The sequence below is a fragment of the Hyperolius riggenbachi genome, chromosome 11, assembly GCF_040937935.1.
Source record: "Hyperolius riggenbachi isolate aHypRig1 chromosome 11, aHypRig1.pri, whole genome shotgun sequence".
NCBI classification, from domain to species: Eukaryota; Metazoa; Chordata; class Amphibia; order Anura; family Hyperoliidae; genus Hyperolius; species Hyperolius riggenbachi.
The window spans coordinates 211,986,265-212,014,239 of NC_090656.1; the positions used below are offsets into that span (position 1 = coordinate 211,986,265).

The 27,975-nt window shown below is 45.6% G+C and overlaps 1 protein-coding gene across 4 annotated transcripts in view; it reads left to right on the forward strand.

Moving 5' to 3' along the window:
- USP47 (ubiquitin specific peptidase 47) overlaps positions 1-27,975 on the forward strand; it is a 154,073-nt gene that overhangs the window by 116,664 nt on the left and 9,434 nt on the right. For all 4 annotated transcript variants that reach the window (XM_068260690.1, XM_068260692.1, XM_068260689.1 and 1 more), the window contains 12 exons: positions 1,374-1,486; positions 1,577-1,681; positions 4,163-4,370; positions 6,578-6,693; positions 11,885-12,004; positions 13,551-14,322; positions 17,191-17,366; positions 23,403-23,483; positions 23,573-23,688; positions 24,405-24,523; positions 24,621-24,751; positions 25,947-25,994. In XM_068260690.1, coding sequence (XP_068116791.1) covers positions 1,374-1,486; positions 1,577-1,681; positions 4,163-4,370; positions 6,578-6,693; positions 11,885-12,004; positions 13,551-14,322; positions 17,191-17,366; positions 23,403-23,483; positions 23,573-23,688; positions 24,405-24,523; positions 24,621-24,751; positions 25,947-25,994 — 2,105 coding nt within the window. The remainder of the gene's footprint in view (positions 1-1,373; positions 1,487-1,576; positions 1,682-4,162; positions 4,371-6,577; positions 6,694-11,884; positions 12,005-13,550; positions 14,323-17,190; positions 17,367-23,402; positions 23,484-23,572; positions 23,689-24,404; positions 24,524-24,620; positions 24,752-25,946; positions 25,995-27,975) is intronic.

Below are 27,975 nucleotides of genomic sequence, written 5' to 3' on the forward strand. Positions count from 1 at the left end.
AGCACGGAGATAGGTGGAAATAGCCGATGTCTGTCGGGTCCACTCTACTACGCAGGCGACTTGCGCCTGCGCAGTAGAGCAGACTGGCAGCGATTTGGCTATTTCTGCCTATCTCCGAGCGGAGAGCCAATACTGCGCTGTTCCCGGGAAGGTAAATATTTACATCCCTACTGTTCGGAGGGGCACAGCGAGACCGCTGTGGGACACAGGAGAACGGGGAAAGCTTTGATAGGATCCGGAGGCTTCCCCCACTTGAGGTGTGTACCCCCCAGGGGAACTTTTTTCGTTACAGGTTTTCTTTAAAAGAAAGAGCAATTTTCACACATCACACTCCTCTCATTCATTCGCTCATAACTTTATTGCTACTTATCACACCAAAATGACCTATATATTGGGGGTTTTTTTTGCCACAAATTAGGCTCTCTCTGGGCAGTACTTTTAGCTAAAAATTATTTTATATGCATTTTAAAGGTAATAAGAACAAATAAAATTAAGAAAATCATTATTTTTCTGTTTGTTTTTTTTTTAGCATTTTAGTTCAATAACAAAATGGGCGAAGATAGATAAAACCCACACGTATTCTTTGCCCATTTGTCCTGGTTATAACAACATTTAAATTATGTTCCTAGTACAATGTATGGCAACAATATTTTGTTTAGAAATAAAGGTGTATTTTTCTTTGATGTTTCTTCATACTATAGCAATAATTACAAGTCCTTATTCGCAAAAATAATAGCGATATATCTTAATGACATACAGCATAACGCAGAAGCAAACAATACCATATTGTTCCTTTTCTTCTGAGTTCTGGTTTTCTTTAAAGGGTACTTTTAGTGGGGCAAAGATCCTTACATACTCACCTAATGATAGTGAAGGATCTGGAACCAATAAATCCTTCCCATACTTTTCTGCATCGCCTCGTTCCACCATTGGGCCCCCTGTCAGAGCAATCAATCCTTAACTTTGAAGAAGCCTTTGGGTCTTCTTAGAAGCCTTTGGAAGTACTTGGGTCTTCAAGTATTTCCCAAGATAAGCAGCTCTGTACTGAGCTCCTGTATGTGCATTAAGCCTGTTTTAGGAGGGCTGAATATGAAGCCGCCAGGAAATTTGAACTGGGGACAACGACGAAACTAGGAGACCAAGTGAAGACCGGGAACCCTCTAGAGGATTCAGAACATTCCCTCTCCATAGGGAAGTATCAAACCTGATACTAGTTTCTTCGCTTCTGGTTTACTTTGAGATCTGAAGCATGACCACAGGCCCTTTGTGGTACCAACAGTGGTGTAGCAGTGTCCGATAACTAATACTGTCATCCTTCACAGGCCACTGTGAGACACCATGGACTTCCATCTTTGCTTGTTTTGTCCTTTCAGAATTCCCAGAGGTGAACGATTTCCCCGAGCACATCAAGCATCTGATGTACAAAGAGAAGGAGCAGGAAGAGGAGGAGAAGCGGCAGCGAGAGATCGAGCGCAATACCTGTAAGGTACAGACTTGTCCTGTGTCTGAGGCCCTGATGTACAGTATGAGTCCGCAGTGTGAGGCAGACTTCTCACTGGCCTCTCTTGTGTTTCAGCTGAAGCTGTTCTGCATGCACCCGGTCAAGCAGATTCTGATGGAGAACAAGCTGGAGGTGCACAAGGATAAGATCATGAAAGAGGCCGTGGAGATCGCCTGGAAGGTACAATGCATTGCAAGTGATAAATGAACTCTAGGAGTAAAAGTTGGGTGCCTATGTATAGGCAAAACAAAGATAGCCTATGGTTTCCAATAAGATCCTGTCTGGGCTGATCTAAGGCTGTAGCCCTCGTTGCCTAACTGATGCAGTGCCGCTGCAATATGTACTCTATTCACAGGACCACCCGACAGGTCGTGGATGACCCCCTTATTGGCAGGTCTAAAAAGATTGAAGCCATATTGCTATCACATTTCTAGTTGTTGAGGTCTCCAGTCAGGAGCCTGCAACAAGCATTCAGTTAGTGGAAGGTAGTGGTAATATAGGCTGATGGGTGCTCTCTGCTTGGCTCCTTTTGGGTCCTTGTTTTAACTTTGGTCTGTAGTCTGTTTTGTTTGAAAATTTCTGTCCATTGTTTATAGCATCTAAAGGATCGGCACCACTCTGTAAATTTATAGCTCAGATACTTTATTAAAGCATCAGTCTAAATAGTGACGACCAACACCGTAATTGTCGTCACTATTTGGATTGATGCTTTAATAAAGTACAATTGGGTAGAGAGGCGCCCTAGTAAAAAAAGATAAAATCTAATAGATTGAGGTGGCTTACCTCAGAGAGCTTTGTAAACACAAAGGATATTTATTAAGCACAGGCAATGCGTTTTGTGGGTCTGGCTCGCTTCCTCAGGCCAACAAAAGTGCTGATCAGAAAAAGCCATCCAATTTAGGGAGAGGCATTGTCTGTGCTTAATAAATATCCTTTGTGTTTACAAAGCTCTCTTTGAGGTAAGCCACCTCAATGTTTTCAATGTTATCTTTTCTTAAAAGGTTTTATATACACTAGGGCGCCTCTTTCCCCAATGGTGCTTAATATACCCCCCAACAGATCTTGTTGCTGGGGTCGAGACAGACCTCTACTGGTCTTGACCGCGCAAGTCGTCTGTCATTTTATCTAAGGAGAGCGACCGCATCCAGGTCCGTTTGGGCCAGCCCGAGTGGAGTCGGGTTCATGGTCTCCACCTGCTTCCTGTGGTTGGTTGCCCCTCTTGCAACCCGCCTTTGTGAGTAGAACATCTATTTACAATTCACTAAATTCCTCTACTCGTACATATTGCACTACTGGGCTACTGTTTTTGTTTCCTGTATTATTCTCTAGGTTGCCAAGACACCCCCACTACTCTATGCTTTGATAAAGTAACTGAGCTATAAATTTACTGAGTGGTGTCGTTCTTTTGGATGCTATACTCTTCGTGACCCCTTGGTACGGGGGTGAGGACCTTGGTACGCCTTGATATCTTGTGCCTCCTCCATGGTTTATCATGAGAAGAAAGAGCTCCCCCTTATCTTAGTTTCTCAGGGAACTTGGGAAGTACTGTTGTAGTTCCGCTACATGTCGGCATCTCAGTTCAGTATATAATTGGTCAACTGTTTTTTCCACCTCGCACCAGTCCGTTTTTGATCAGATTTCAGTGATCATTTTTTCAGATGGTGATTGATTGGCCAGCTATGTACCCCCACCATTGCCTGACTGATTAAAGTCTACTGCTTTGTCTCTCTTGAATGGCAGTCTTATTGTAATCGATTGGCTAAGATCTTAATTTTTTTAATGGATTCTTGTTCAATTTGATGTTTTTAATGAATCTAGCGGCTAATAGATTAAAAATTGCGCAAAAGGTGGATCAGCGCAACACCAGGCTGCCTCCGAATGGCCTCCATCAGAGATGCGCTGAGCCCCCCCAGGAACTACAAACGCACCTTGAACCCAAACAGAAGCTCTGCATATACACCAAAAGCATGGCTGTTAAGTGGGAGCAGCTGACCAAAAACGAATTACATTAGTACATAGCAAGGAAATGAGCAGCGCTACATAAAAACAGACTAGTGCCTACCTGCAAAAGAGTGCAAGCCCCACTTGTGGGGTCGAATACACACTGAGCATACACATGACCTGTCTACCACTAGAGGAGGATGTTGGTTTCCATTAACAGCTTGCATGCAACCTATTAAGTACTCGTCCCTCCCACTGCGAAGAAGTCAATCCTCCATGGGAGGGGCCTAACACTAACTAAATCCTAACCTATGTATATGCATAGCCTGGGTGCGGCTAATCAAATAAAATTGAAAATTGCGCAAAAGGTGGATCAGCGCAACACCAGGCCGCCTCCGAATGGCCTCCATCAGAGATGCGCTGAGCCCCCCCAGGAACTACAAAGGCACCTTAAACCCAAACAGAAGCTCTGCATATACACCAAAAGCATGGCTGTTAAGTGGGAGCAGCTGACCAAAAACGAATTACATTAGTACATAGCAAGGAAATGAGCAGCGCTACTTAAAAACAGACTAGTGCCTACCTGCAAAAGAGTGCAAGCCCCACTTGTTGTGGGCGGTTGTTGTGGGCGGTTTAGTCTTTGGTGTGTTGGATATTCTGCTTTTTCATTCCTTTCATTTACATGTTGATCATCCCCCTATTCCACTTTGTCCATTTCAGATTATGGATTTGGAAGGAGTCGTTCCTCTGGATTGCTGCAGACTAGTGAAATATGATGAATTTCACGATTACCTGGAGCGGTCGTACGAAGATGAAGATGATCGCCCAATGGGACTACTGCTGGGCGGAGTCAAGTCCTCCTATATGTTCGATCTACTTCTGGAGACTAAGCGGCCAGATCAGGTGTTCCAGTCCTACAAGCCAGGAGGTGAGTTTTGTCACCGCCTCTACCCTGTATACATATATCAGGGCTGGACAAATATGTAGAAGTGATCTATTAGTTCTGACACTTATGTGCCTTTAACCTATTCGAGTTCCGTCGTTTTCACTTGAGAAATGTTCACCTCCCATTCATTAGCCTATAACTTTATCACTACTTATCACAATGAACTGATCTATATCTTGTTTTTTCCGCCACCAATTAGGCTTTCTTTGGGGGGTACATTTTGCTAAGAGCCACTTTACTGTAAATGTATTTTAACAGGAAGAATAAGAAAAAAACGGAAAAAATTCATTATTTCTCAGTTTTCAGCCATTATAGTTTTAAAATAATACATGCCTCCATAATTAAAACTCACGTATTGTATTTGCCCATATGTCCCGGTTATTACACCGTTAAAATCATGTCCCTATCACAATGTATGGTGACAATATTTTATTTGGAAATAAAGGTGCATTTTTTCCGTTTTGCATCTATCACTATTTACAAGTTTAAAATAAAAAAAAATATAGAAGTATTTCATCTTTACATTGATATTTAAAAAGTTTAGACCCTTAGGTAAATATTTACATTTACATATTGATTTTTTTTTTTTTTATTGTAATGTTTTGTTTTCTTTTTCTATTAAACATTTTATTTGGGTAGTTTTGGGAGGGTGGGATGTAAACAAGTGATTTATAATGTAAATGTGTGTTTGAATTGTATTTTTTTTTTACTTTCAGTTGTAGTTTTACTGTTTGGCCACAAGATGGCGGCCATGAGTTTGTTTACATGATGTCACTCTAAGCGTAACACACGCTTAGAGCGACGCATGAGGTACGTTACAGCCAGAAAAAGCGAAGCTTCCGAGAGAAGCTGTCACTTTTTCAGCGGGGGAGAGGAATCCGTGATCGGGCACCATAGCCCGATTCACTGATTGCCTGGCTAACGAACCGCGGGCCGGGATGCACGCGATCGGCCGCGGGAGCGCGCATGGTTCCTGGACGTAGTTTCTACGTCCAGGAACCAAAATAGGTTAATTAGTAAATGCTCCTATTTCTTGTTACCTGGAAAAGCTGCTGTTTGGAATTTTGGTAGATATTTTGTACAATCAACAGGACCACTGGCATCTCTTCAATTACACAGACTGTTTTGGTTGCATAGGGTACTCCATTTTAGGAGTGGTATAAACTATATTGGACTGACATGACATAAGACAAATCTGGGTACATGTAGCACTAAAGCCTACTTGGAACTTTTTTTGCATTGCACGAGTTAAAGGGACACTTAAACCAAGAATAAAAAAATCAGTTTACTTGCCTGGGGCTTCTACCAGCCCCCTGCAGCCATCCCGTACCTTCGCAGTCACTCACAGAGCCTCTGGTCCCCCGCCGCCAGGTAGTTTCATTTTCGCTGACAGGGAGTTGGCGGGCTTTCCGTGCCTGCACAGGCCTGGCCATGCGTATCCTTCTTCATGTTCCCGTCCTAAATAGCATCCTGCACAGGCGCAGGACTCTATTGCTGACAGGAACGCAAAGAAAAATATGCGTGGCCAGGCCTGTTGGGCCTGTCAGCGAAAACGAAACTAGCTGGATGGTGGGGGACCGGAGGCTCCGTGAATGATTGCGAGGGCACGGGATGGCTGGAGGGGGCTGGTAGAAGCCCCGGGAAAGTAAAACTGATTTTTTTTTTCTTTTTTTAGGCTTAAGTGTCCCTTTAAAGATTTTAAAACAAAAGTGCCTTTATCTATGCAAATGATTGAGTATTAAGTGCAGCGTGGCTTTTCTAAAAGGTAAATAGAATACGAAACACTTTAATCTGTCTGCATACAGACACCTTATAAAAACATAGAGCGGAAAACATTCCCAAATGGTGATTAAAGTCTGCTGTGGCTGCCTGTAATGGGTCAAGACGGCCGATAGCTTTGTTCTTCCCACCCGCCTCATAACGTCGCATCTGTGCCTCTCTGTCGGCCCTCTTGTCTGTTGGCTGCATTTCTCTGCAACCTATCTTACATAACACATTTGCTGTTAGAGAAAACGCCTCCAGACTAGACTAGATAGGACCTCTGGCTTTTTATTGGTTGTAATTAGCAAGCTCATTGTGATGGAGCATGCTAGGAGTGTTGGTACTCTATGCCAGAGAGTGGTACTAGTTTGGTTTGTATTGCTTGTAATGAGCTGCTTCGTCATTCATGATTTCTGCTAATTCCACAGAGGTGATGGTGAAAGTCTTCGTGGTGGACCTGAAGACTGAAACAGTAGCACATCCGATCAGTGTCCGTGCCTATCTAAGCCAGACTGTCCAGGAGTTCAAGCAGCTCATCTCCAAGGTCAGTGGACGGGGCGGTCCCTGTGAGAATTATTCCACCAGCTCATGTCTGTAGTCTGGAATCTCCTGTCATGCTAGCTGTATGGGGGGGGGGGAGGGATGGAGCTGGGGAACCTTCCCTTCCTCTGATACAGGGGACTATACTTCAAATCAGGTGTTTTTTTGACTACACTTGTTTTGGATATGAAGGTCTACTGTCCACACATGTCTGATGACCCTTGCAAGACAGGTTCCCAGGCTGTGAGGGTGTCCAGGGGTAGGCAAGGGACAGGGTGTATACATTGGGGGCCACATGAAGTTTTGCCAGGGAACCCCATGATTTGTAGTTACGCTCCTGCATGGGAACCGGCTTGCCGTTGGTCGCTTGATATTAGAAGCAATGATCATTCTTGCTAAAATGGTTCTGGTCCAGGCAAGATATTTCCCTTTTAATAGAAGTTAAACGTTCATCAACATGAACGACTTCAGCTGTTCTGTCCTCTCGTCTATCCGAGCTGCTGTTATGCCATCATTAAGGATGGTCAATATGCTAAAAATGTAGAGTTAATTCACATTTTTATCTAATTGTGCAAATTTCTTCAACTTGATATTCGAGCCAATCAAATGCAGCAGCAGCTGACACTTTTGATTGGTCTAATTCCAAACTTCATACATTTGCATCAACTCTGAATAATTACACCAGATTGTCTTCTGTAAGGGAATGTTGGGCAAGCTGTTAATGGACTTGTGAAGTAAGGGCCTATTTCCACTGGGTGCTGCATTGGATTGGGAAACGGACGTGTCACCCATCCTGCTGCAGAGCCACAACCATGCACGGCTATAGGTATTTGTATGCAGGGAAAAAGTGCAGCTTGTCGTCCAGAATCGCACTGGCATGCGAGTTAGATGGCAAGCTTACAGACTGAATTGGCAGTGTTTCCCCGTCCGGCTCACATGCAGGGAAATGCTGCATACTCGCAATAAGTGGAAACAAGCCCTAAGAGAAGTATGGGGGCTGCCGTATTTATTTCAAACAGTCCAAATTGTCCGTCTCTCCTTATGTTCTGTAATATGTACGAACAGAGGCGTACACGCGCTTTATGGACCTGAACCAGTTTTATATACTCCTGTACTGCCTGATGAAGCGGGACTATTGACTGCGAAACGCGTTGCTATTTTGTGGAGCTGTGAATAAATTGTATATTTTTTACTCTGCATTTGAGTATATGTCCACTACCAGAGGGAGGTAAGTCCACCTCGACTTCCCTCTTTTTATCATTTTTGGAACATTGTTTTACTCTGCTTGGCGCCTCTGTTCGTACATATTACAGCACCATTAAGTCCACCCCTGTTGGAGGGATTCTTTCCCCATTTTCCTATCTACAGAGAGTGACTTTTATACCTGAGTGGGGTCAGGTACTAATACTCCCCACCTGCCTGTCAAGTGGTTACCTGATGGTAACCCACCTTTGTGAGTATAAGAACCTTTGACATTACATTATATATTGAGCTTACCAGACAATATTGCACTATTGGGCTCTTGGTGTCCTCTGTTTTGTTTTTACAAGTACCGTCTCTCCTTATGATCTTCTACCTCTGATACTATTAGCCAGAGAGACTGAACAAGCATGCAGTTAAGATGTTTGACTTAAAGAGGAACTTCAGCCTAAACAAACATAATGTCATTAAGTTACATTAGTTATGTTAATTAAAATAGATAAGTAATATAATCTCTTACCCACCCTGTTTTAAAAGAACAGGCAAATGTTTGATTTCATGATGGCAGCCATCTTTTTGGTTGAAAGGAGGTGACAGGGAGCATGAGACACAGTTCCAACTGTCCTGTGTCCTGAGCACCTCTCCCAGTTGTTAGGCAACGGGAATAACAACATAGGATGTCCCATCATGCTCTGCACAGCATCAGGGAAAAAAAGCCCAGGCTCTTTTTCTTTGATGGGTGGAGCTTAGCTAAAAATGATGCTTTGGTAACAAAAACAAAGTCCTGATGCTGTGACACTGTTAAAGAAACACCAAGGCTTTTCAGTTCTGCTGAGTAGATTTTTAGTCTGGAGGTTCACTTTAAAGTATACCAGAGCTGTGGTAAAAAGAAGATTTGATACTAAAGGTTGGTACACACGTCAGATAAAAGTCTTTGGAAAATGAAAGATCACAGACCAATTTTACCCCCCTTCATGTAGTATGAGAGCCATACTCTACAAAGTCTATTTTATGGAGCTAAACTCCCCATCAGATAAAAATCTTTGCAAGATGCTGCACACACAGATGCTGTACACACGCAACAGATCAGTATCTGCAAAAGATCTGTTCCTGCAAAAGATCCGTTCCTGCAAAATGCATTCATAGTCTATGATATCTGCAGATCTCGTACACACCTTGTTTAACGGACAATTATCTGTAGATCAGATCCACCAGGTTGGATCTTCAGATCGGCAGATAATTGTCTGATCTGCAGATGAATGTCCATGAAACAAGGTGTGTATGGGATCTGCAGATATAGAGTATGAATGCATTTTGCAGGAATGGATCTTTTGCAGGAACAGATCTTTTGCAGATACTGATCTGTTGCATGTGTACAGCGGTCTTTGTGTGCAGCATCTTGCAAAGATTTTTATCTTATGGGGAGTTCAGCTCCATAGAACAGACTGTGAAGCTATGGCTCTCATAATGCATGAAAGGGGGTAAAATTGGTCTATGATCTTTCATTTTCCAAAGACTTTTATCTGACGTGTGTACGCACCTTTACCCGCAGCGTCCGCCAGCAGTATAAACACTTGTGAGTCCCTCGCTGTCCTCCCACCGTCTGCTGTTCAGCTGTGATCAGCCCCAGGTATAGGCTCAGTCGGGTCCAGTCTGGGTCTTCTGTGCATGCGCAGTAGACCCAGACTGCCGCGACTGAGCCTATTACTGCGGTTGATTACGACAGACCGCAGCGGGAGGATTGCGAGGGACTCACAAGTGTTTGTACTGCTGGAGGAAGCTGCGTGTTAGTATCAAATCCTTTTTTTTTTGTTTGTTTTTTTTCCCCACAGCTCTGGTTTACTTTAAGCAGGAACACTGGTTTACTTTAACCACTTCAGCCTTCAGTCGTGTTTCACTTTATGCATCCCAGCAATTTTCACCTTCCATTCATTCGCCTATAACTTTATCACTAATTACCGGTATTACAATGAATTGATCTATATCTTTTTTTTTTTTTTTTTCTCTCCGCCACCAATTAGGCTTTCTTTGGGTGGTACATTTTGCTAAGAGTCACTTTACTGTAAATGCATTTTAACAGGAAGAATAAGAAAAAAAACTAAAAAAATTCATTATTTCTCATTTTTCGGCTATTGTAGTTTTAAAATAATACATGCCTCCATAATTAAAACCCATATATTGGATTTGCCCATATGTCCCGGTTATTACACCGTTTAAATTATGTCCCTATCACAATGTTTGGCGACAATATTTTATTTGGAAATAAAAGTGCATTTTTTCCGTTTTGCATCTATTACTAGTTACAAGCTTATAATTAAAAAAAAAAAAAAATATTTCATCTTTACATGGATATTTAAAAAGTTTAGACCCTTAGGTAAGTATTTACATTTTTTTCTTAGTAAACATTTTATTTGGGTATTTTTTGGGGGGTGGGTTGTAAACAGTAATTTTTTACCGGGGGGGGGGTGGGGGGGTGGGTGGTGTATGGGGCGTAAGAGGCAGAAAGAGCGAGGCTTTCGAGAGAAGCCATAGATCTTTCTGCCAGGGACAGGGATCAGTGATCAGGCACCATGTCCCGATTCATTGATCCCTCGGCTAACGAACCGCGGGCCGGGAGCGCGCGTGGACGCGTGCGATCGGCTGCGGGAGTGGTCTTGGCCTTTTGGACGTAGCCTCTACGCACAATGCTGCGCTCACAATTACAGTATATGCCCCGCGAACGAAAATCATGGAACGATCGTAGCAAAACGATTGTGGCAAACACAATTGCAAAAGTCGATGCAGACCAGGGAAAAAACCCTGCAAGGGTGTTCTTTCCCTTAAAGGGAACCTGAAGCAAGAGGAATTTAGAGGCTGAAATAGTTATTTAATTTTAAACCATACCAGTTGCCTGGCTGTCCTGCTGATCCTCTGCCTCTAATACTTTTAGCCACAGACCCCGAACAAGCATGTAGATCATTTGTTTATGACAAAATCAGACGAGATTAGCTGCATGCTTGTTTCGGGTGTGTGATTCAGACACTACTGCAACCAAAAAGCAGCAGGACAGCCTGGCAACTGGAGTAATTTAAAAGGAAATAAATCTGGCCTCCATATGCATCTCACTTAAGAGACACTGAAGTGTCTAAAAAAAATCTTTTTATTTAATAAATGTGTTTAACCTAATAGCCCTAACTAAACCGCCACATTCCCGCTGCTCTAAGCTAACTAAATCCCCCTTTAACCCCCCCCCCCCCCCCCCTCCCTCTCCCCTGCAAAATCCACGACTTTCTTGGTCGTGGATTTTGCTGCTCTAAGCGCGATTTTGCTGCTCTAAGCGTGAGGCAGAGCTATGAGCTGCAGCTCTGCCTCTCAGCGCGTCTGTCAGCGGCGGATCTCCGCCTCTCCCCCGCCCCTCAGTGAAGGAAGACTGAGAGGGGCGGGGGAGAGGCGGCAATCCGGGATGACAGACGCACTGAGAGGCAGAGCTGCGGCTCATAGCTCTGCCTCTCACAGAAGCGCTGCCCGGATTGCCCCCCGGGGAGTTTTGGGGGGGATTTAGTTAGAGTGGCGGGAATGCGGTGTTTTAGTTAGGGCTATTAGGTTAAACACTTTTATTAAATAAAAAGAAGCTTTTTTTTGAGACTTCAGAGTCTCTTTAAGGTTCCCTTTAAATTTGACTGGATTTGCTGCACGCTTGTTTCAGGTGGGCGATTCGGACACTACTAATGCATGAAAGGTCAGCAGGACAGCCAGGCAACTGGTATTGTTTAAAAGGAAAAATATATGGCAGCCTCCACATCCCTCTCACTTCAGGTGTCCTTTAAGCAGCCAACCATTGTAAACTACGGAAGGTGGGGTACAGGCTACACTTTTTGTAGTTTTAGATCCTTCAACATACATTTTGGACTGGGTCTTGGGGTGGAAAATGTAAAAAAAATTAACCAACAGAAGAGTTTTTTAATATTTTGATTTGAGCCTTTATAATTAACTTTACCTCCCCTCTTGTGTTGCAGACCATGGACTTGCCGTCGGATACAATGCGGATTGTCCTGGAACGCTGCTACAATGACCTGCGACTGCTCAGCGTCCCCAATAAGACGCTCAAGGCGGAGGGATTCTTCCGAAGCAATAAGGTGAGAGATTTCAGGAGGGTGCAAGCGGCCGAGAATATCCAGGGGGCTCTTATTCATAATGGTAAATAGAGAAACATGATAGACCTGCTTGATAGCTTTCTGTGTCATTTCAGTTACCTTTTAATTGGCATACAGAAAATCCACAGGATCATTAGGGTCTGTGAAATATGTGTCAGCCAGCTCCTTTCACAGCCAGAGGAGGATTTTTATCCAGCTCTCTTTCACTGATATCAGAGAGCAGAGACGCTGCTGGCTTATGTAAATAACACACACACACTGGAGTGTGCATAGAGGGGCCTGGAGAGGGGTGTGCATATTAGATCAGCACGGAAGAGTTGGCAGCCTTCCAGACACAGGCCGACAAGTCCGACAGGGGAAAGATGCAATGATTTATTACAGAGACAGTGATAGTAGAAAGTGCTGCAGTAAGCCAGAGCACATTAGAATAGGTTTAGGAACTTGTAGGATGGTAGAAAAAAGGATGACATTTTTGTTACAAAGTCTCTCTGGGACTGAACTGCAGAATTCACATCTGTTTCAGAAAGGCTGCCATCTTCCTTTATATCTTTTCAGGTTTAGGTTTATTGGATGAAGGTAAGGTAGACTGCAGCTTCAGGCACTATGGGGTTATCTTTGTCTCTGCAGGTTCTCTGCTAGTTTTTGCCTGTTTTGGCTGAAATATGTAAATACATCCTGCTTACCATTTTGTAAATCTGAAAAATGGTTATCATGTGTCCATGTCCCAAAAAAACAATTTGGTGCCGCCGTAACACTGACACAGTCTCCAGGATCCCAATCTCGTCATGTCATGTGATCGGGACCCAGAACACCTGTCGGAAGTTCAGAGCCACAGGTGGAGAAAGAGAAGAAGCCATCTGGAACAGGTAACTATAACTTCTCCCTGCCACCTGCACTAGGCAGCCAAACGGGATATCCCGGCAGTTTTCAAACAAAAAATTGTTTGAAGCTGCTGATGGGTTAAAGGATACCCGAGGTGACATGAGATAGACATGTGTATGTACAGTGCCAAGTACACAAATAACTATGCTGTGTTCCTTTTTTTCTTTCTCTGCCTGAAAGAGTTAAATATCAGGTATGTAACTGGCAGTTCCTGTCTGATTAAGGACTAGGTCAGACTATAGCGTGACGCTCACTGATCAGAAATTCCAACTATAAAACTCTTTCCTAGCTGAAAATGGCTTCTGAGAGCAGGAAAGAGATAAAAAGGGTCAATAGTTCATAGATTTTAGCTCTGGCATACTTCAATGAATGTGTCTTTGAGCAAAAACAATAACCGTTAAAACCTAAAAAGTAGATTTAAACATAAAATAAAACTGGAATATCTTAAGTCATTTTTAGGAGAAGGAAGATAGATACAATTGTTTTTCATTAGTTTATTTTCGCTTCGGGTGTCCTTTAGGCAACTTGTGAAAATGATTGGTCTGGCATATGGTGTTGTTTCATGTTTGCGTAAAGTGGGAGCCCCCTGGGTTGGCTTGTTGTGTGAACATGCTTGACTCTTTTTAACGTTATCTTTATCACGCAGGTGTTTATCGAGAGCTCGGACTCCACCGACCACCAGCTGGCGTTCCCAGAGTCTCACCTGTGGAAGCTCTTGGACCGACACGCGAACACGATCCGACTGTACGTGTCTCTCCCCGAGCACGCCCCTGGCCCTCTGGCCCAGCGCTCATCCTGCACAAAGACTTGCAAGGACCTGGAGAGTCAGGCGGCGGTTTGCGAACGGGGAAAGGGAGGCGGCAAATCTGTGGACGCTATTTTAGAGGAAAGCACTGAAAAGCTGAAGTCTCTGTCCCTCCAGCAGCAGGAGGAGGGGGGGAACGGGGACAGCAGCAAGAGCACGGAGGGAAGTGACTTTGAAAACATTGATTCGCCGCTGAACGAAGCGGATTCCTCGGGGTCGGCTGACAACAGAGAGCTGGAAAACCGGATTCTCCCCGCCGACCCCGAGAACAACTTCCAGTCGGAAGAGCGATCGGACTCTGACATTAACAATGACCGAAGCACTAGTTCTGTGGACAGCGATATTCTCAGCTCAAGCCATAGCAGCGACACGCTGTGCAATGCGGACAATGCCCCCATGCCTCTAGCCAACGGGCTCGACTCCCACAGCATCACCAGCAGCCGCAGAACCAAAGCCAACGAAGGCAAGAAGGAGACCTGGGACACGGCCGAGGAGGATTCTGGGACGGACAGCGAGTACGATGAGAGCGGCAAGAGCCGAGGGGAGGCGCACTACATGTATTTCAAGGCAGAAATGCATTCTGGGGAGGAAGGATCTGGGGAGGGGCACAAATGTACGTATATCAAGGATTACCAATGCGTTAATGTGAATATGGTTTCATAACAGAGTTGAGAAAGGTGCACGTCAAAGGGAACCCGAGGTGAGCATGATTTGGAAGCCGCCATATTTATTTCCTTTTAAGCAATACCAGTTGCCTGGCAGCCCTGCTGGTCTATTTTGCTGCAGTAGTATCTGAACCACACCAGAAACAAGCATGCAGCTAATCTTGTCAGATCTGACAATGTCTGAAACACCTGATCTGCATATGCTTGTTCTTCAGGGTTTATGGCTGAAAGTACTAAAGGCAGAGGGATCAGCAGGACTGCCAGGCAACTGATATTGCTTAACCACCCTGGAGTTGTATTGTTTGCGTTAGGGTGGCGGCGCAGCAGTTTTTTTTTTGCATTTTTTTTTTTAAATCCTGTAGCTAGCCAAGCGCTAGCTACATGATTACCCCCTCCCTGCGGCGTCCCTCCGATCGCCGCCGGCGATTAAGCCCATCCAAAAATCCCGTTCTGAACGGGATTTCCTTTAGGGCTTCCGTCGGCATGGCGACGAATGGAATGACGTCATCAACTTCGTGACATCACAGGGAGTCCCGATCCCACCCCTCAGCGGTGCCTGGCAATGATTGGCCAGGCTGCCCACGGGGGGGGGGGGGGGGGGCTGTTACGCGGCGGGTAGCGGCGCATCGGCAAAGTGCTAGCTGCGTGTTTTAAAAGAAAATTGTGCAAATCGGACCAGTAGGGCCAGGGCGGTGCACAGCGGCGGTCATGGACGAGCCGTCCATACCGCCAAGAAGGTTACAAGGAAATATATATGGCAGCCTCCATATAATGCTCACCTCAGGTTCACAGGAGTAATGTATATACTCGACTATAAGTCTAGAAATTTAGGTCTGACTCATTAGATAAAAGTATAGGGGTCAACTTATACACGAGTCACGAGCATCACTGAGCACACTGAGTAATGTGTGTACGATTAGTGACATTCCCAGTTGCAGCAATGAACCCCGTGGTAAGTGACACTTTCTTGATAAAGTAAATGCCAAGAAAACATGGGTCTGAAAGTCCTGGCCACAACCATTACCAAGGAAAGGGGCAGGGGGGAAATACTGGGCTGCAAGAGGGGGAGTGAATAGTTGCTGCACTTGGGGGCCTGGCGGAATTATTGGCTGCACTTAAAAGAAACCGTGACCAAGAATTTGAACTTCATCCCAATCAGTAACTGATACCCCCTTTTACATCAGAAATCTATTCCTTTTCACAAACGGATCATCAGTGGGCTCTGTATGACTGCTATTGTGGTGAAACCCCTCCCACAAGAAACTCTGAGGACCATGGTACTCCTGGCAGTTTCCTGTCTGTGAACCCTGTTGCATTGTGGGAAATAGCTGTTTACAGCTGTTTCCAACTGTCAAAAAAGCAAGCAGCAGCAGCTACATCACCTGCCAGCAGTAAAAATGTCACCATGTGATAAATGTCAGAATGTAAATTAGGGAGAGGAAAGATTTTGCAATGGGCAAACACTGACTAAATCATTTATACATAATTATTGTAAAAATGAAGGACTTTTTTATTACATTATTTTCACTGGAATTCCTCTTTAAGGGATAGGAGGGGTTACTTGTCCCCAAGTGCAGTTATGTGCTGGGTAGACTTATACTTGAGGCAATAAAAAAAATTCCAGCTTAAAGGGAGGGTTCACAGAAAATAAAAATACTAATCCACTTACCTGGGGCTTCCTCCAGCCCGTGGCAGGCAGGACGTGCCCTCGACGCCGCTCCGGAGGCTCCCAGTCTTCTCCGGTGGCTCATCCGGTCACGCTGACGTCATCGGACGTCCTCCAGGCTATGCTGCGCAGGCGCAGTAGTTCTGCGCAGTACAGTCCGCGACTGCGTAAGACGCATGTAGGAGCGCACAAGAGCCCGACCTGGAAGCCGGCCTGGCCAGGTCGGGTTAGCCACCGGAGAAAACCGGGAGCCTGCGGAGCAGCGCCGAGGGTACGTCCTGCCTGCCACGGGCTGGAGGAAGCCCCGGGTAAGTGAATTAGTATTTTTAATTTTTTATCTCTCTCCGTGGATCTCCCCTTTAAGAGGCTCAAATATTGGAGTCGACTTATACAAGAAGTCGACTTATGTGCGATTATATATGGTATGTGAATTTAGATACGCTAAAGCATCCCTAAACTGGGGAGCTTTTAGAGACTTCAGGGGGCTCTTGTACAAATGCTAGATTCTTGGTGGCAGAGTTAAATCTAGCATGTGTGTGATGCTTAAAGACAAATTCCAGTGAAAATGTTGCCAGGATCAGTGGGTCTCTGGGTTAATAATTCACCCGCTGGTGTGTAATTTATTAAACCGGTGAAGCTCCACCTCCTCCATCACAAGGCATTTGCGGCTATTTTTTCCAAAGTCATCCGAACCTCTGACCACCTCCACCTGCGTTGCCACATCCCGCCCCCAGCAAGGCAGCCACCAATTAGACTGCAGCTGCTGAGCTTGGGGCGGGCCGTGGCAATGCAGGTAGGAGTGGCAGGAGCTTCAGAAGATTTTCGGGAAAAAAAACCCACCACGGTGGCTTTTCTGGGGGGGGGGGATGGCTGTTCCTGACACTGCCAGTTAGAAAGTAGCGTGGGCAGCAGTGTGATGGTATACTGAGGTAATGCAAACTCTGGTTGCTGTGGAGGGCGGTTACTGGCACTGCCAATTAGAAGGTAGCGTGGGCAGCAATGTGATGGTATACTGAGGTAATGTGAACTCTGGTTGCTGTGGAGGGCTGTTCCTGGCACTGCCAGTTAGATGGTAGCATGCGCAGAAGGTTGTTGGTTTGCAGTCGCCTCATCCTGTTTTCCGTTTCTGACCTTTTTTGTCTCTCCGCAGGTGTATTGGTGCATGTAGATAAAAGGATCACTCTCTCTGCTTTCAAACAGCAGCTGGAGCCTTTTGTGGGGGTCTCGTCCTCACAGTTTAAAGTCTTCCGGGTCTACGCCAGCAATCAGGAGTTTGAAAGCGTCCGACTGAACGAAACTCTCTCCTCCTTCTCTGACGACAACAAGGTAATCTTATGGATGTGTGTGTGTGTGTGTGTGTGTGTGTGTGTGTGTGTGTGTGTGTGTGTGTGTCTGTGATTCTGTGTGTGTGTCTGTGTCTGTGATTCTGTGTGCATTTGTGTGTGTGTGTGTGTGTGTGTGATTGTGTGTGTGATTGTGTGTGTGATTGTGTGTGTGATTGTGTGTGTGATTCTGTGTGTGTGTGTGTCTGTGTGTGATTCTGTGTGTGTGTGTGTCTGTGTCTGTGTGTGTGTCTGTGTGTGATTCTGTGTGTGTGTGTGTGTGTGTGTGTGTGTGTGTGTGTGTGTGTGTGTGTGTGTGTGTGATTCTGTGTGTGATTCTGTGTGTGATTCTGTGTGTGATTCTGTGTGTGTGTGTGTGTGTGTGTGTTTCTGTGTGTGTGTGTGTGTGTGTGTGTGTTTCTGTGTGTGTGTACCTGTGTGTACGCACGCATGTCTGTGATTGTGTGTCTGTACATACATGCGGGTTAGTGTGTGCCTGCACACCTGTCCATGTGTCCATGATTGTATGCACGTGCATCTGTACATGCGTGTATTCTTGTGTGTTTGCATGCATCAATAAACAGGAGATTTGGCATCATGAATAATGTTGTCTGCAGGACACACAGTCCTCTTGGTTCACAGTAACCAATCTGATCCTCCCTTCTTGGAATGATCAATAAGAATTCAGGGTTGGCACAAATCTTATGCAAATTCAGATGTAGCAACTACTGCATTTGATTGGTGTATTTGCAAGATGCCTAAAGTTTGAATGAACCTCTCATTAATCATCCCTACCTGTGAGTACGACTGGCACCTCACCTACCCAAATGCCCCGACATCAGTCTGCCTGGTTTTATCATCGCCTCCTTTTCAGCGTGTGTGATAACTGTACACACAAGACCCTCCACTAAAACTCCTCATATGATGCTTTGTGCAGAGTTCTACCTTAACCATTCTCACAATGCAGAAGTTCCGCTATATTTTTTTAAATGTGTAGAAGAGTATTGAGCTGTTTTGGTGTGAAGGTCTTAAGGTGGCCATACACTGGTCGATTTGCCATCAGATTCGACCAACAGATAGATTCCTCTCTGATCGAATCTGATCAGAGAGGGATCGTATGGCTACCTTTACTGCAAACAGATTGTGAACCGATTTCAGCCTGAAACCGTTCACAATCTGTTGTGGTGGTGCTGCTGCTGCCGCCGCTCCCCCCACCCCCGCCGCATACATTACCTGCTTCGCCGGCGCGAGTCCTCCCGGTCACCGCTGCTCTGTCTGCGCTCTGGTCTCCAGGTCCGGCATGCCTCACTTCTTCAAGCCCGGCAGGAAGTTTAAACAGTAGAGGGCGCTCTACTGTTTAAACTTCCTGCCGGGCTAGAAGAAGTAAGGCATGCCGGACCTGGAGACCAGAGCGCAGACAGAGCAGCGGTGACCGGGAGACTGGAGTCGCGCCGGCGGAGCAGGTAATGTATGCGGGCTCTATTGCGTCGGTCGTCGGGCACTCGAACGCCATTAGCGATGCGCTCTTTACCCGCGGGCGATCGACGGTTATTTTCCGCACGGCGCGATCGACGGGATCGGATGAAATGGATCGAAATTCGGCGTGTAGCGTGAACGATTGGCAGCAGATTCGATCCCAGTGATCGAATCTGCTGTCGAAACGGGCGCAAATCGGGCCAGTGTATGGCTAGCTTTAGGCCAAAAAAATTACTTCTTGAAGTTAGCCATTAAATAGTCTCATCTTGATTAAAAATGCATTTCTCATTTGGTGCAACTCGTTCTTGTAAAAGTACATTTAGCTTACCTGGTAGTGGTGTCAGTGAGCAGCACTCTTGCCCCACAGAATTAGAGTCCCAAGTAAGATGCTATCTGCAGGGAGTTTGTATATTCTTCCCGCGTTTGCAGGGGCTTTCTTCCACATCTCAAAAACATACTGATAGGTCAGTTGACTGGCCCTCCAAGACTGGCCTTAGACTATGGTAGAAGTGCTGACTTAGACAGTGAGCTTCTCTGTGGACAGTCAGTGACATGACTATGTGCTCAGTTAAGTGCTGCAGAAGATGTCACTGCTACATAAATACATAATAATAATAATATGGTAGGACATTATGGTAGGATAGATTGTGAGCTCCTCTGAGGACAGTCAGTGACATGACTATGGGCTTTGTAAAGTGCTGCTTGTTTAGTGCAAGCCAAAGTCAGTAGGCCAGTGTTACCTTCAACAATAAGTTGAAGTGAGTAAGTGACCCTCAAACAAGTACCTGGGAAGTTTTCCCACAATAAACACACCATACAGTTTTCTCCCACAAAAAATGGTGGTAGATATTAGGACATATGACTATGGCAGGTATTAGACTGTGAACTCCTCTGAGGACAGTCAGTGACATGACATTGGCCTCAATTCACTAAGATCATGCTGGAGATAAAGCAAAAGAAATCTTACCACCACACAGTGAAAGTTATCTTATCTCTTCATTCATTAAGTTACCTCCTCTGTAGTTAAAGCGGAATATAACCCTGCATTTCAACTTTGCTCTAAAACATTATTTGCAGTATATTATATGCAACCAGCATTTTTTTTTTTACTAGACCAGCATTGGAAGGGTTACACAGAGCTTTAAAGTTCCTGCAGATTTCTGCAGACGCATCCGAAGCTGACATAGATGCATTTTGTTTACATAAATGTATCTAAGTGTTGAATGCACCTCACTCTCTCTGACTGAGAAGGAGCTGGAGGACAGTTAAAGAGTGTGTAACATTTCTCAATAGATACATTTAACTAAATAGAATGTAACAATCTGAACTTCTGCATATCTCTCCACGGAACTTTAAACCTCTGTGCTTAACCCTTCCAATGCTAGTCTAGTAAAAAAAAAAGGCTTTTTGCATATAATATGCTGTAAATAATGTTTTAGAGCAAAGTTGAAATGCAGGGTTATATTCCGCTTTAACTTACCTCCTCTGTAGTTATTTTCACACGCAGCCTTAAGAATTCTGGAGTTATTTTAATCACTAGAGGAATATGTAAAAAAGAGAGGAGCGCTCTGAGATTTCCAGCAATGATAGATCAATTAACACTAGGAAAGGTCTCACCTAGTATTAGTGTGGCCGGTACAGCGTACTCAGCCGCGATTCGCATGCGTCCCTCTTAGGCAGCCGGGGACCGGGCTCTCCGTGGCAGCAAGGCAGAGACAGGGCGGAGGCGACGTCGCCAGCTCCAGACCTCCTTGCGATGGTAGCAAGGACGTCTGTTCAAACACACGCTGAAAGGCGTGGTGAGCAGCGTCCAATTGTCCGTGAATGGTAAAAATAGAGGCAGGGGAATAGACTGGCCACAGTGTTACAATATGGCACAAAATACATATGGGACTATAAAATAAAGGTTTATTAAAATGACAACGCGTTTCCCGGAGGAACATCCTCCGCTTTCTCAAGTCTTACATTTACAATTGACAAGCACAATCCTTTATACAGCATACATCCTACATGATAGCCAATCAGCTTAGCCTGGGAAATGACCTCAAGGGATCCTAATGATCCTAATAGATCCGAAACTACCTTAGTACCCTTAGTAGAAAGGAAAGGAAAGTCTATTAGTTACTATGCATGCACTAAGATAGTGCATGTTCCTCCGGGAAACGCGTTGTCATTTTAATAAACCTTTATTTTATAGTCCCATATGTATTTTGTGCCATATTGTAACACTGTGGCCAGTCTATTCCCCTGCCTCTATTTTTACCATTCACGGACAATTGGACGCTGCTCACCACGCCTTTCAGCGTGTGTTTGAACAGACGTCCTCGCTACCATCGCAAGGAGGTCTGGAGCTGGTGACGTCGCCTCCGCCCTGTCTCTGCCTTGCTGCCACGGAGAGCCCGGTCCCCGGCTGCCTAAGAGGGACGCATGCGAATCGCGGCTCCTCTCTTTTTTACATATTCCTCTAGTGATTAACATGGGAGCAGCCGAGTGATTGTCGGGTGGCCAGATCGCACCTTGAGGGGCTCACTACCCCAGAACTTTTTACTGGAGTTATTTTAAGGATTGCAGGGTTAACTTAAAGAGAACCAGAGGTGGGAATCTTAGAGTTAAATCTATACACAGAGGCTGGGTCTGGCTATAGTGCCCAGCCTCTGTTGCTAGTTGAATATTCCCTAAATCCCCCCTGTGCTCTGCACGAGCCCATAAATTACAGCCGCGCTGTCTGGCTCTGTTTACTTTTCTAGTGTCACTCACGCTGCTCCCCCGCCTCCTGCAGAGCGCAGTTCCCTGCCCGAGTCCCTTCTCTCTAATCAGCGGCGAGGGAAGAGGCGTGGGCGGGGATCGGCGCTCTGCAGGAGGCGGGGGAGCGGCATGAGTGGCACTAGAATGGTAAACAGAGCCTGCTGCGACACGCTCAGTGTCGCTAGCGCGGCTGTAATTTATGGGCTTGTGCAGAGAGCAGGGGGGATTTAGGGAATATTCAACTATCAACAGAGGCTGGGCACTATAGCCAGACCCAGCCTCTGTGTATAGATTTAACTCTAAGATTCCCACCTCGGGTTCTCTTTAAAGACAGAAGAGTAAATGTTAGGTTTGCCTGAGGTAAAATGGCTTCAATTCACTTAGCTCATGCTGGAGATAAGGCAAGAGAAAACGTACCACCACACAGTGAGAGAGTTATCCTATCTCTTCATTCCTTAAGGGAAGGTCCAAGCAAAATAAAAAAAATGAGTTTCACTTACCTGGGGCTTCTACCAGCCCCATGCAGCCATCCTGTGCCCTCGTAGTCACTCACTGCTGCTCCAGTCCCCCGCTGGCAGCTTGCCGACCTCGAAAGTCGGCGGGCCGTATTGCGTACATTTTTACGCATTACCGCTAGTGCAGGAACATTAACACATACATTTTTACGCAATTCTGGTTCAATGCGTAAAAATGTATGCATTGAACCAGTAATGCGTAAAAATGTATGTGTTAATGTTCCTGCACTAGCGGTAATGCGTAAAAATGTACGCAATACGGCCCGTCGACTTTCGAGGTCGGCAAACTGCCATCGGGGGACTGGAGCAGCAGCGAGTGACTAGGAGGGCACAGGATGGCTGCATGGGGCTGGTAGAAGCCCCAGGTAAGTGAAACTCATTTTTTTATTTTGATTTAACCTTCCCTTTAAGTTACCTCCTCTGTAGTTATTTTCACATACAGTTAACAGACTGTTTGTTTGAATTCTGGAGTTATTTTAAGGATTGAAGAGTTAACTTAAGGTTTGCCTGAGGTAAAAGGTTTCCTAAATATTCTACATGCCTCATCACCATGTTGATAACTCTATAAATGTTAACAGACAGGAGATAAGCTTAGTGAATTCAGGCCATTGTTTCCTGAATACAACATGCCTCATCACCATGGTGATAACTCTAGAAATGTTATTAAAGACAGGAGATAAGCTTAGTGAATTGAGGCCTATGTGCTCTGTAAAGTGCTGCTGTCTATATCAAAAGGCCTTAAATATCAGGGCTTGCTCACACCCTCCAACTTGAAGCCGTGCATCCTACCATACATTTTGTATAGTTGTGCAACACCTCAAGTGAGAGCGAAATGGAGGCTGCCATAATTATTTCCTTTTAAGCAATACCAGTTTCCTGGCAGCCCTGCTGGTCTTTTTGGCTGCAATAGTATCTGACTCACAACCATGAAACAAGCATGCAGCTAATCTAGCCAGACTTCAGTCAGAAACATATATGCTTGTTCCGGGTATATGTCTAAAAGTATTGGAGGCAGAGGATCAGCATGGCTACCAGGCAATGTGCATTGTTTGAAAAAGAAATAAATATGGCAGCCTCCATTTGCCTCTCACTTCAAGTGTACTTTAAGGTGCCCAGTAATTGTAATACATACATTTGGTAAGATTGTACAATCAAGATTGTATCATTAGTGACCACCTTTAAGTCTGAGATCAAATAACCAGAGTCCAGTTGTTTGCTAGGCATGCAATGAAGGCAAGTCTGATGCAGAAGTGATGTTACTCACATCGTTGCTGTAGATGAGTTTCCTGTCTCCTTGTGTGCAGATCACCATCCGGCTGGGCCGAGCCTTGAAGAAGGGAGAGTACAGAGTAAAGGTTTTCCAGCTCTTGGTGAATGAGGCAGAGGTAAGCAGGTCTCTATATATCTAGCCCTCACAGGGATGCCTGTAATGAGGATGCTATGGATGCTCACGCTATCACCATTTATTCTGCAGCCATGCAAGTTCCTGCTGGACGCTGTGTTTGCTAAAGGCATGAGCGTCCGACAGTCCAAGGAAGAGCTGATTCCTCAACTCAGGGAGCAGTGCGGGCTGGACCTCTCCGTAGACAGGTAACACATCTCATGTCTGGACTTTGACAGCACACGTTTCGGGCTTATAATGGTCCTTAGTCATAGCACCATTCTCTGCAGCGTGTTCGGGACAGAGTAACCTCATTCTCCTTCACTCTTCCCAATTGTATGTCGGACCATGTCCCAAATTTGCATTTTACCCTATGGCACCGATGTTGGACATAAATCCGACATAGGAAAAACTGGCTGCCGCTAGATGGAGCTTTTGCCGATAAAATACAGCACAGGGACATCTTCTATTGTGATCAAAGTGCCGGATACTCTGACCATTGCTTTCCTCATTCTTTTTCCTGATCGCCCCCATCTGGATATTACTGGCCAGTTTTGTCTCATGGAAGCATATAAATGGCTTCCCTGAATCAAAATATTACCACCACCTATTGTTTTCAGTTCTGCAGTATGATTGCTGCAGATTCTGGCCACCACTTTACCCTGGGACAACCTGGAGGAGGTTCCTCCCCCTTCTGGTTTCAGCTTAGAACCAGCTAGACCTTAATAGCTGCTGGAAAACCTGGCCACCACTGCAACCTGCAGTAGATACACTTTGAGATGGAACAACCTGGAGGTGGTTTTTCCTTGCCTTCTGGTTTCAGCATACAGCCTAGAACCAGCTAGGTTTTAATGGCTGCTGCAGGACATGGCCACTGTAATTTTACATAGAGAAAGTGAGGTTGAAAGGTCTGTGTTTTATGCAGGTTCCGCTTGAGAAAGAAGACCTGGAAGAACCCAGGCACAGTATTCCTGGACTACCACGTCTACGAGAACGAGATCAGTATTTCAAGCAACTGGGAGGTCTTCCTGGAGGCGCTGGAAGGTAATTCTGCCTCCTGCTGGAGGTTCTGCTGTCCCGAAAAAGTCTCTCTATTGTTATCTGTTCTGATGTCACCATCTGATGATCATTTCTTCTACAGAAGGTGAGAAGATGAAGTCCATGTCGCAGCTCTCCTTGTTCACCAAGAGGTGGAGACCTTCACTGCTAAAACTGGAACCCTTCCAGGAGATCGTGCTGGAGACCAACAGCGTGGATGAGTTGCGGGAGAAGGTAATTGGCTGAGCAGGAGTACTTACTGGGGTTCTTCCTGTTAGTAGGAAGACGAATGGTCTGACTATCATGAGGACCCTGAAGTAACTCTGTACAGAATAAACTGATCATATCAGGGCCGGATTTTTACTCTTTACCGGCTAAGGCCAATGTCACCAGCCGCCCCCCTTCAGTATAGGTAGCGAGTTGACTCCTATCCCGTTCCCACCAGTATAGGTAGCCTAATGACCCTTCCCCGCTTTCCATCTAGTATAGGTAGCCTGATGACCCCTTTCCATCCCCCTCCAGTATAGGTAGCCTGATGACCAGTTCCCCTCCCCCACCAGTATAGTTAGCCTAATGACTCCCTTAATCCCTCCCTTTCCCGCTCCCCCTTTTTCAGTACAGCTCGCCTCCACACTGCAGCAGCCATCAGTGTCACACACTTCTCTGCTCGTCTTCAGTGCAGAACCTTCCTCTTCCCCTTAGTCTCCAATGCTGCCTGAGTCTGTAGCTGCCCGCCACAATGCCAACGTGCACAGAGAGCAAGGTGGCTGCTGCGCTTGGCTGTTCTCCCTGAATTGCAGCATTTGCATGCTTGCAAATGCTGCACCAGTTTAGCCTGCTGCTTTGGTGCCTTTGCTCCTGTGGTGCCCTAGGCCATGGCCTAGGAGGCCTTGGCCTAGATCCGGCCCTGGATCATATAATAATAAAGGGCAGTCTCAGAGGTCACCTACAGGGAAAAGTGGCTGACTAATATCTCCTTAGTTGCAGAGCAGATATAACAAGGCAATGAAAAGTGAATTCAGCTCCCCCATTGGCCATTAAACACCATTGTCATGTTGAAGGACCAGGTTTAAAAGGTTGAAGTGGAGGAAGCTGAAATTTCCATTTAATGCAGGGCTGTCCAACTGACAGCCTAGGGCCCCGGGTTGCGCTTGTTTTCCCGGACTTTTTTTTTTTTGTCCCCCTGCTCTGACATGCCCGCCTCTTGTTTGTGCTTGGCCCCGCCCCCCAAAGCCAGGACATTGATGTTCTCCCACCTCCAGCCGAAAAATCCGGTGCTAGACACCCACCCTGACAATGAAGTTGGACAGCACTTCTTTAGGGTGTTTGGTACAATAATGATGTGTCCTGTGAAACCTGACTAGTGTAGCGCTATATGGATGTATGCGGGTCCATCTTATCTCACCGGTCTTTGTGTTTCTCCTGCCAGATGTGTGAAATCAGCGACATACCGATGGAGAACTTAGAGTTTGCTAAGGTGAGTTTGCCTTGAACTCGGATGTCCCCTTTACCGCTTTGAATAGTAAATTGGTGGAATAATAGAAATTGGAGTGCGCTGTTTCCACTGTGGTCACTGCTCTGCGATCAGATTCCCCCCAACTCCCCCACCCCCATTACAGTACTTGTTGCATGTCTTCTGCGATTTACATCTGCTTGAAAGTCAATGGGAGTGCTATAAAATTGTTCCCCAAATGGGGTGGTATACAATCTTACTGTAAAGTTTTCTTGATTTGTTTTTATGTGGGGAAAAAACAAATCATGCCATGAAAAATTAAAGATAACGTGGAACGGTATGGAAAACACTTGTTAAAATTAGGAAAAACCTCAATTGCGGTTCTCAGTGCAAAAGGGCCCAAACTGGTGACAACCACAAAAGCCACCTTTCCCAGTCAATCGCTGTGAAATCAAGGCAGATCTGTGCAATGCAACATGTAAGTAAAAATACTTTAAGCTCTGTAGGGGTGACTTGTTAAAGGAACTCAAGGTGAGAGACATGGAGGTTTCCATATTTATTTCCTTTTAAACCGTACCAGTTGCTGGGCTGTTCTGCTGATCTCTTTGGCTGTAGTAGTGTCTGAATAACACACCTGAGACAAGCATGCAGCTAATCCAGTCAAGCTTCAGTCAAAAACATCTGATCTGCATGCTTTTTCAGGATCTGTGGCTAAAAGCGTTAGAGGCAGAGGATCAGGAGGGTAGCCAGGCAACTGGTATTGTTTAAAGAGAACCCGAGGTGTGTTTAAAGAATGTTATCTGCATACAGAGGCTGGATCTGCCTATACAGCCCAGCTTCTGTTGCTATCCCAAACCCCACTAAGGTCCCCCTGCACTCTGCAATCCCTCATAAATCACAGCCGTGCTGTGAGGCTGTATTTACATCTGTAGTGTCAGTCTCAGCTGCTCCCACGCCTCCTGCATAGCTCCGGTCCCTGCCCCCGTCCCTTCCCTCCAATCAGCAGGGAGGGAAGGGATGCAGGCGGGGACTGGAGTTCTGCAGGAGGCGGGGAGAGCAGCAGACTGACACTATAGAGATAAACACAGCCAGCTCTGACAAGCTGTTTGTCAGCAGCGTGGCTGTGATTTATGAGGGATTGCAGAGTGCAGGGGGATCTTAGGGGGGTTTGGGATAGCAACAGAGGCTGGGCTGTATAGGCAGATCCATCCTCTGTATGCAGATAATATTCTTCAAACCCACCTCGGGTTCTCTTTAAAGGAAATAAATATGTCAGCCTCGGGTTCCCTTTCAAGATTTTCTTTACTTTGGGAAAGTGGTGAAACTCTAAATTAGTTTTAAATATCCTGACATCGTCATCATCATTTCATCATTCTAAAGGGCTGTTTAGAGAAGTTAAATGGAATCTGAAGCCTAATTTTAAAAAAAGCCAGATACTTACCTAAGGAGAGGGAAGACTCTGAGTCCTATAGAGCCTCCATGCTCTCCTCTCGGTCATCGCGTTCCCCCATTAGCAGTCTATGACTGTTCGGGCATAGACTGCTCCCTTCTGGGTTCGGCTGGCTTCGGCAGTCTTCGGAAGCAATCGGGCGGTCTCGAGCACTCATGCCTGCGCAGTACAGAGCCACCTGTCTTCACAAGCCGAGTGCTACCGAAGGCTGCTGAAGTCTCCCGCGGCTGGAGATAGTGAAGCCAGCGGGGGAACGAGGAGACCGAGTAGCTCTATAGGACCCAGAGCCTTCCCTATCCTTATGTGAGTATCTGTTTTGTTTTAAATTAGCCTTCAGGTTCTCTTTAATGCAGCCTCCCTGCACTTCCAGCTCGTTGGACACAGAACTACACTTCCCATAATAACAAAAGAAATAGCAAATTATGCACTTCTGAATTACTCAAATGCCAGTTTGAAGTTGATGCCCAGTCAATTGATTTTTGGCCACAATTGATTGATGCACACGTGATGGAAGATAGGGCTCATCAGCAGTGGGTTGGGAACGGGGCAGTGGAG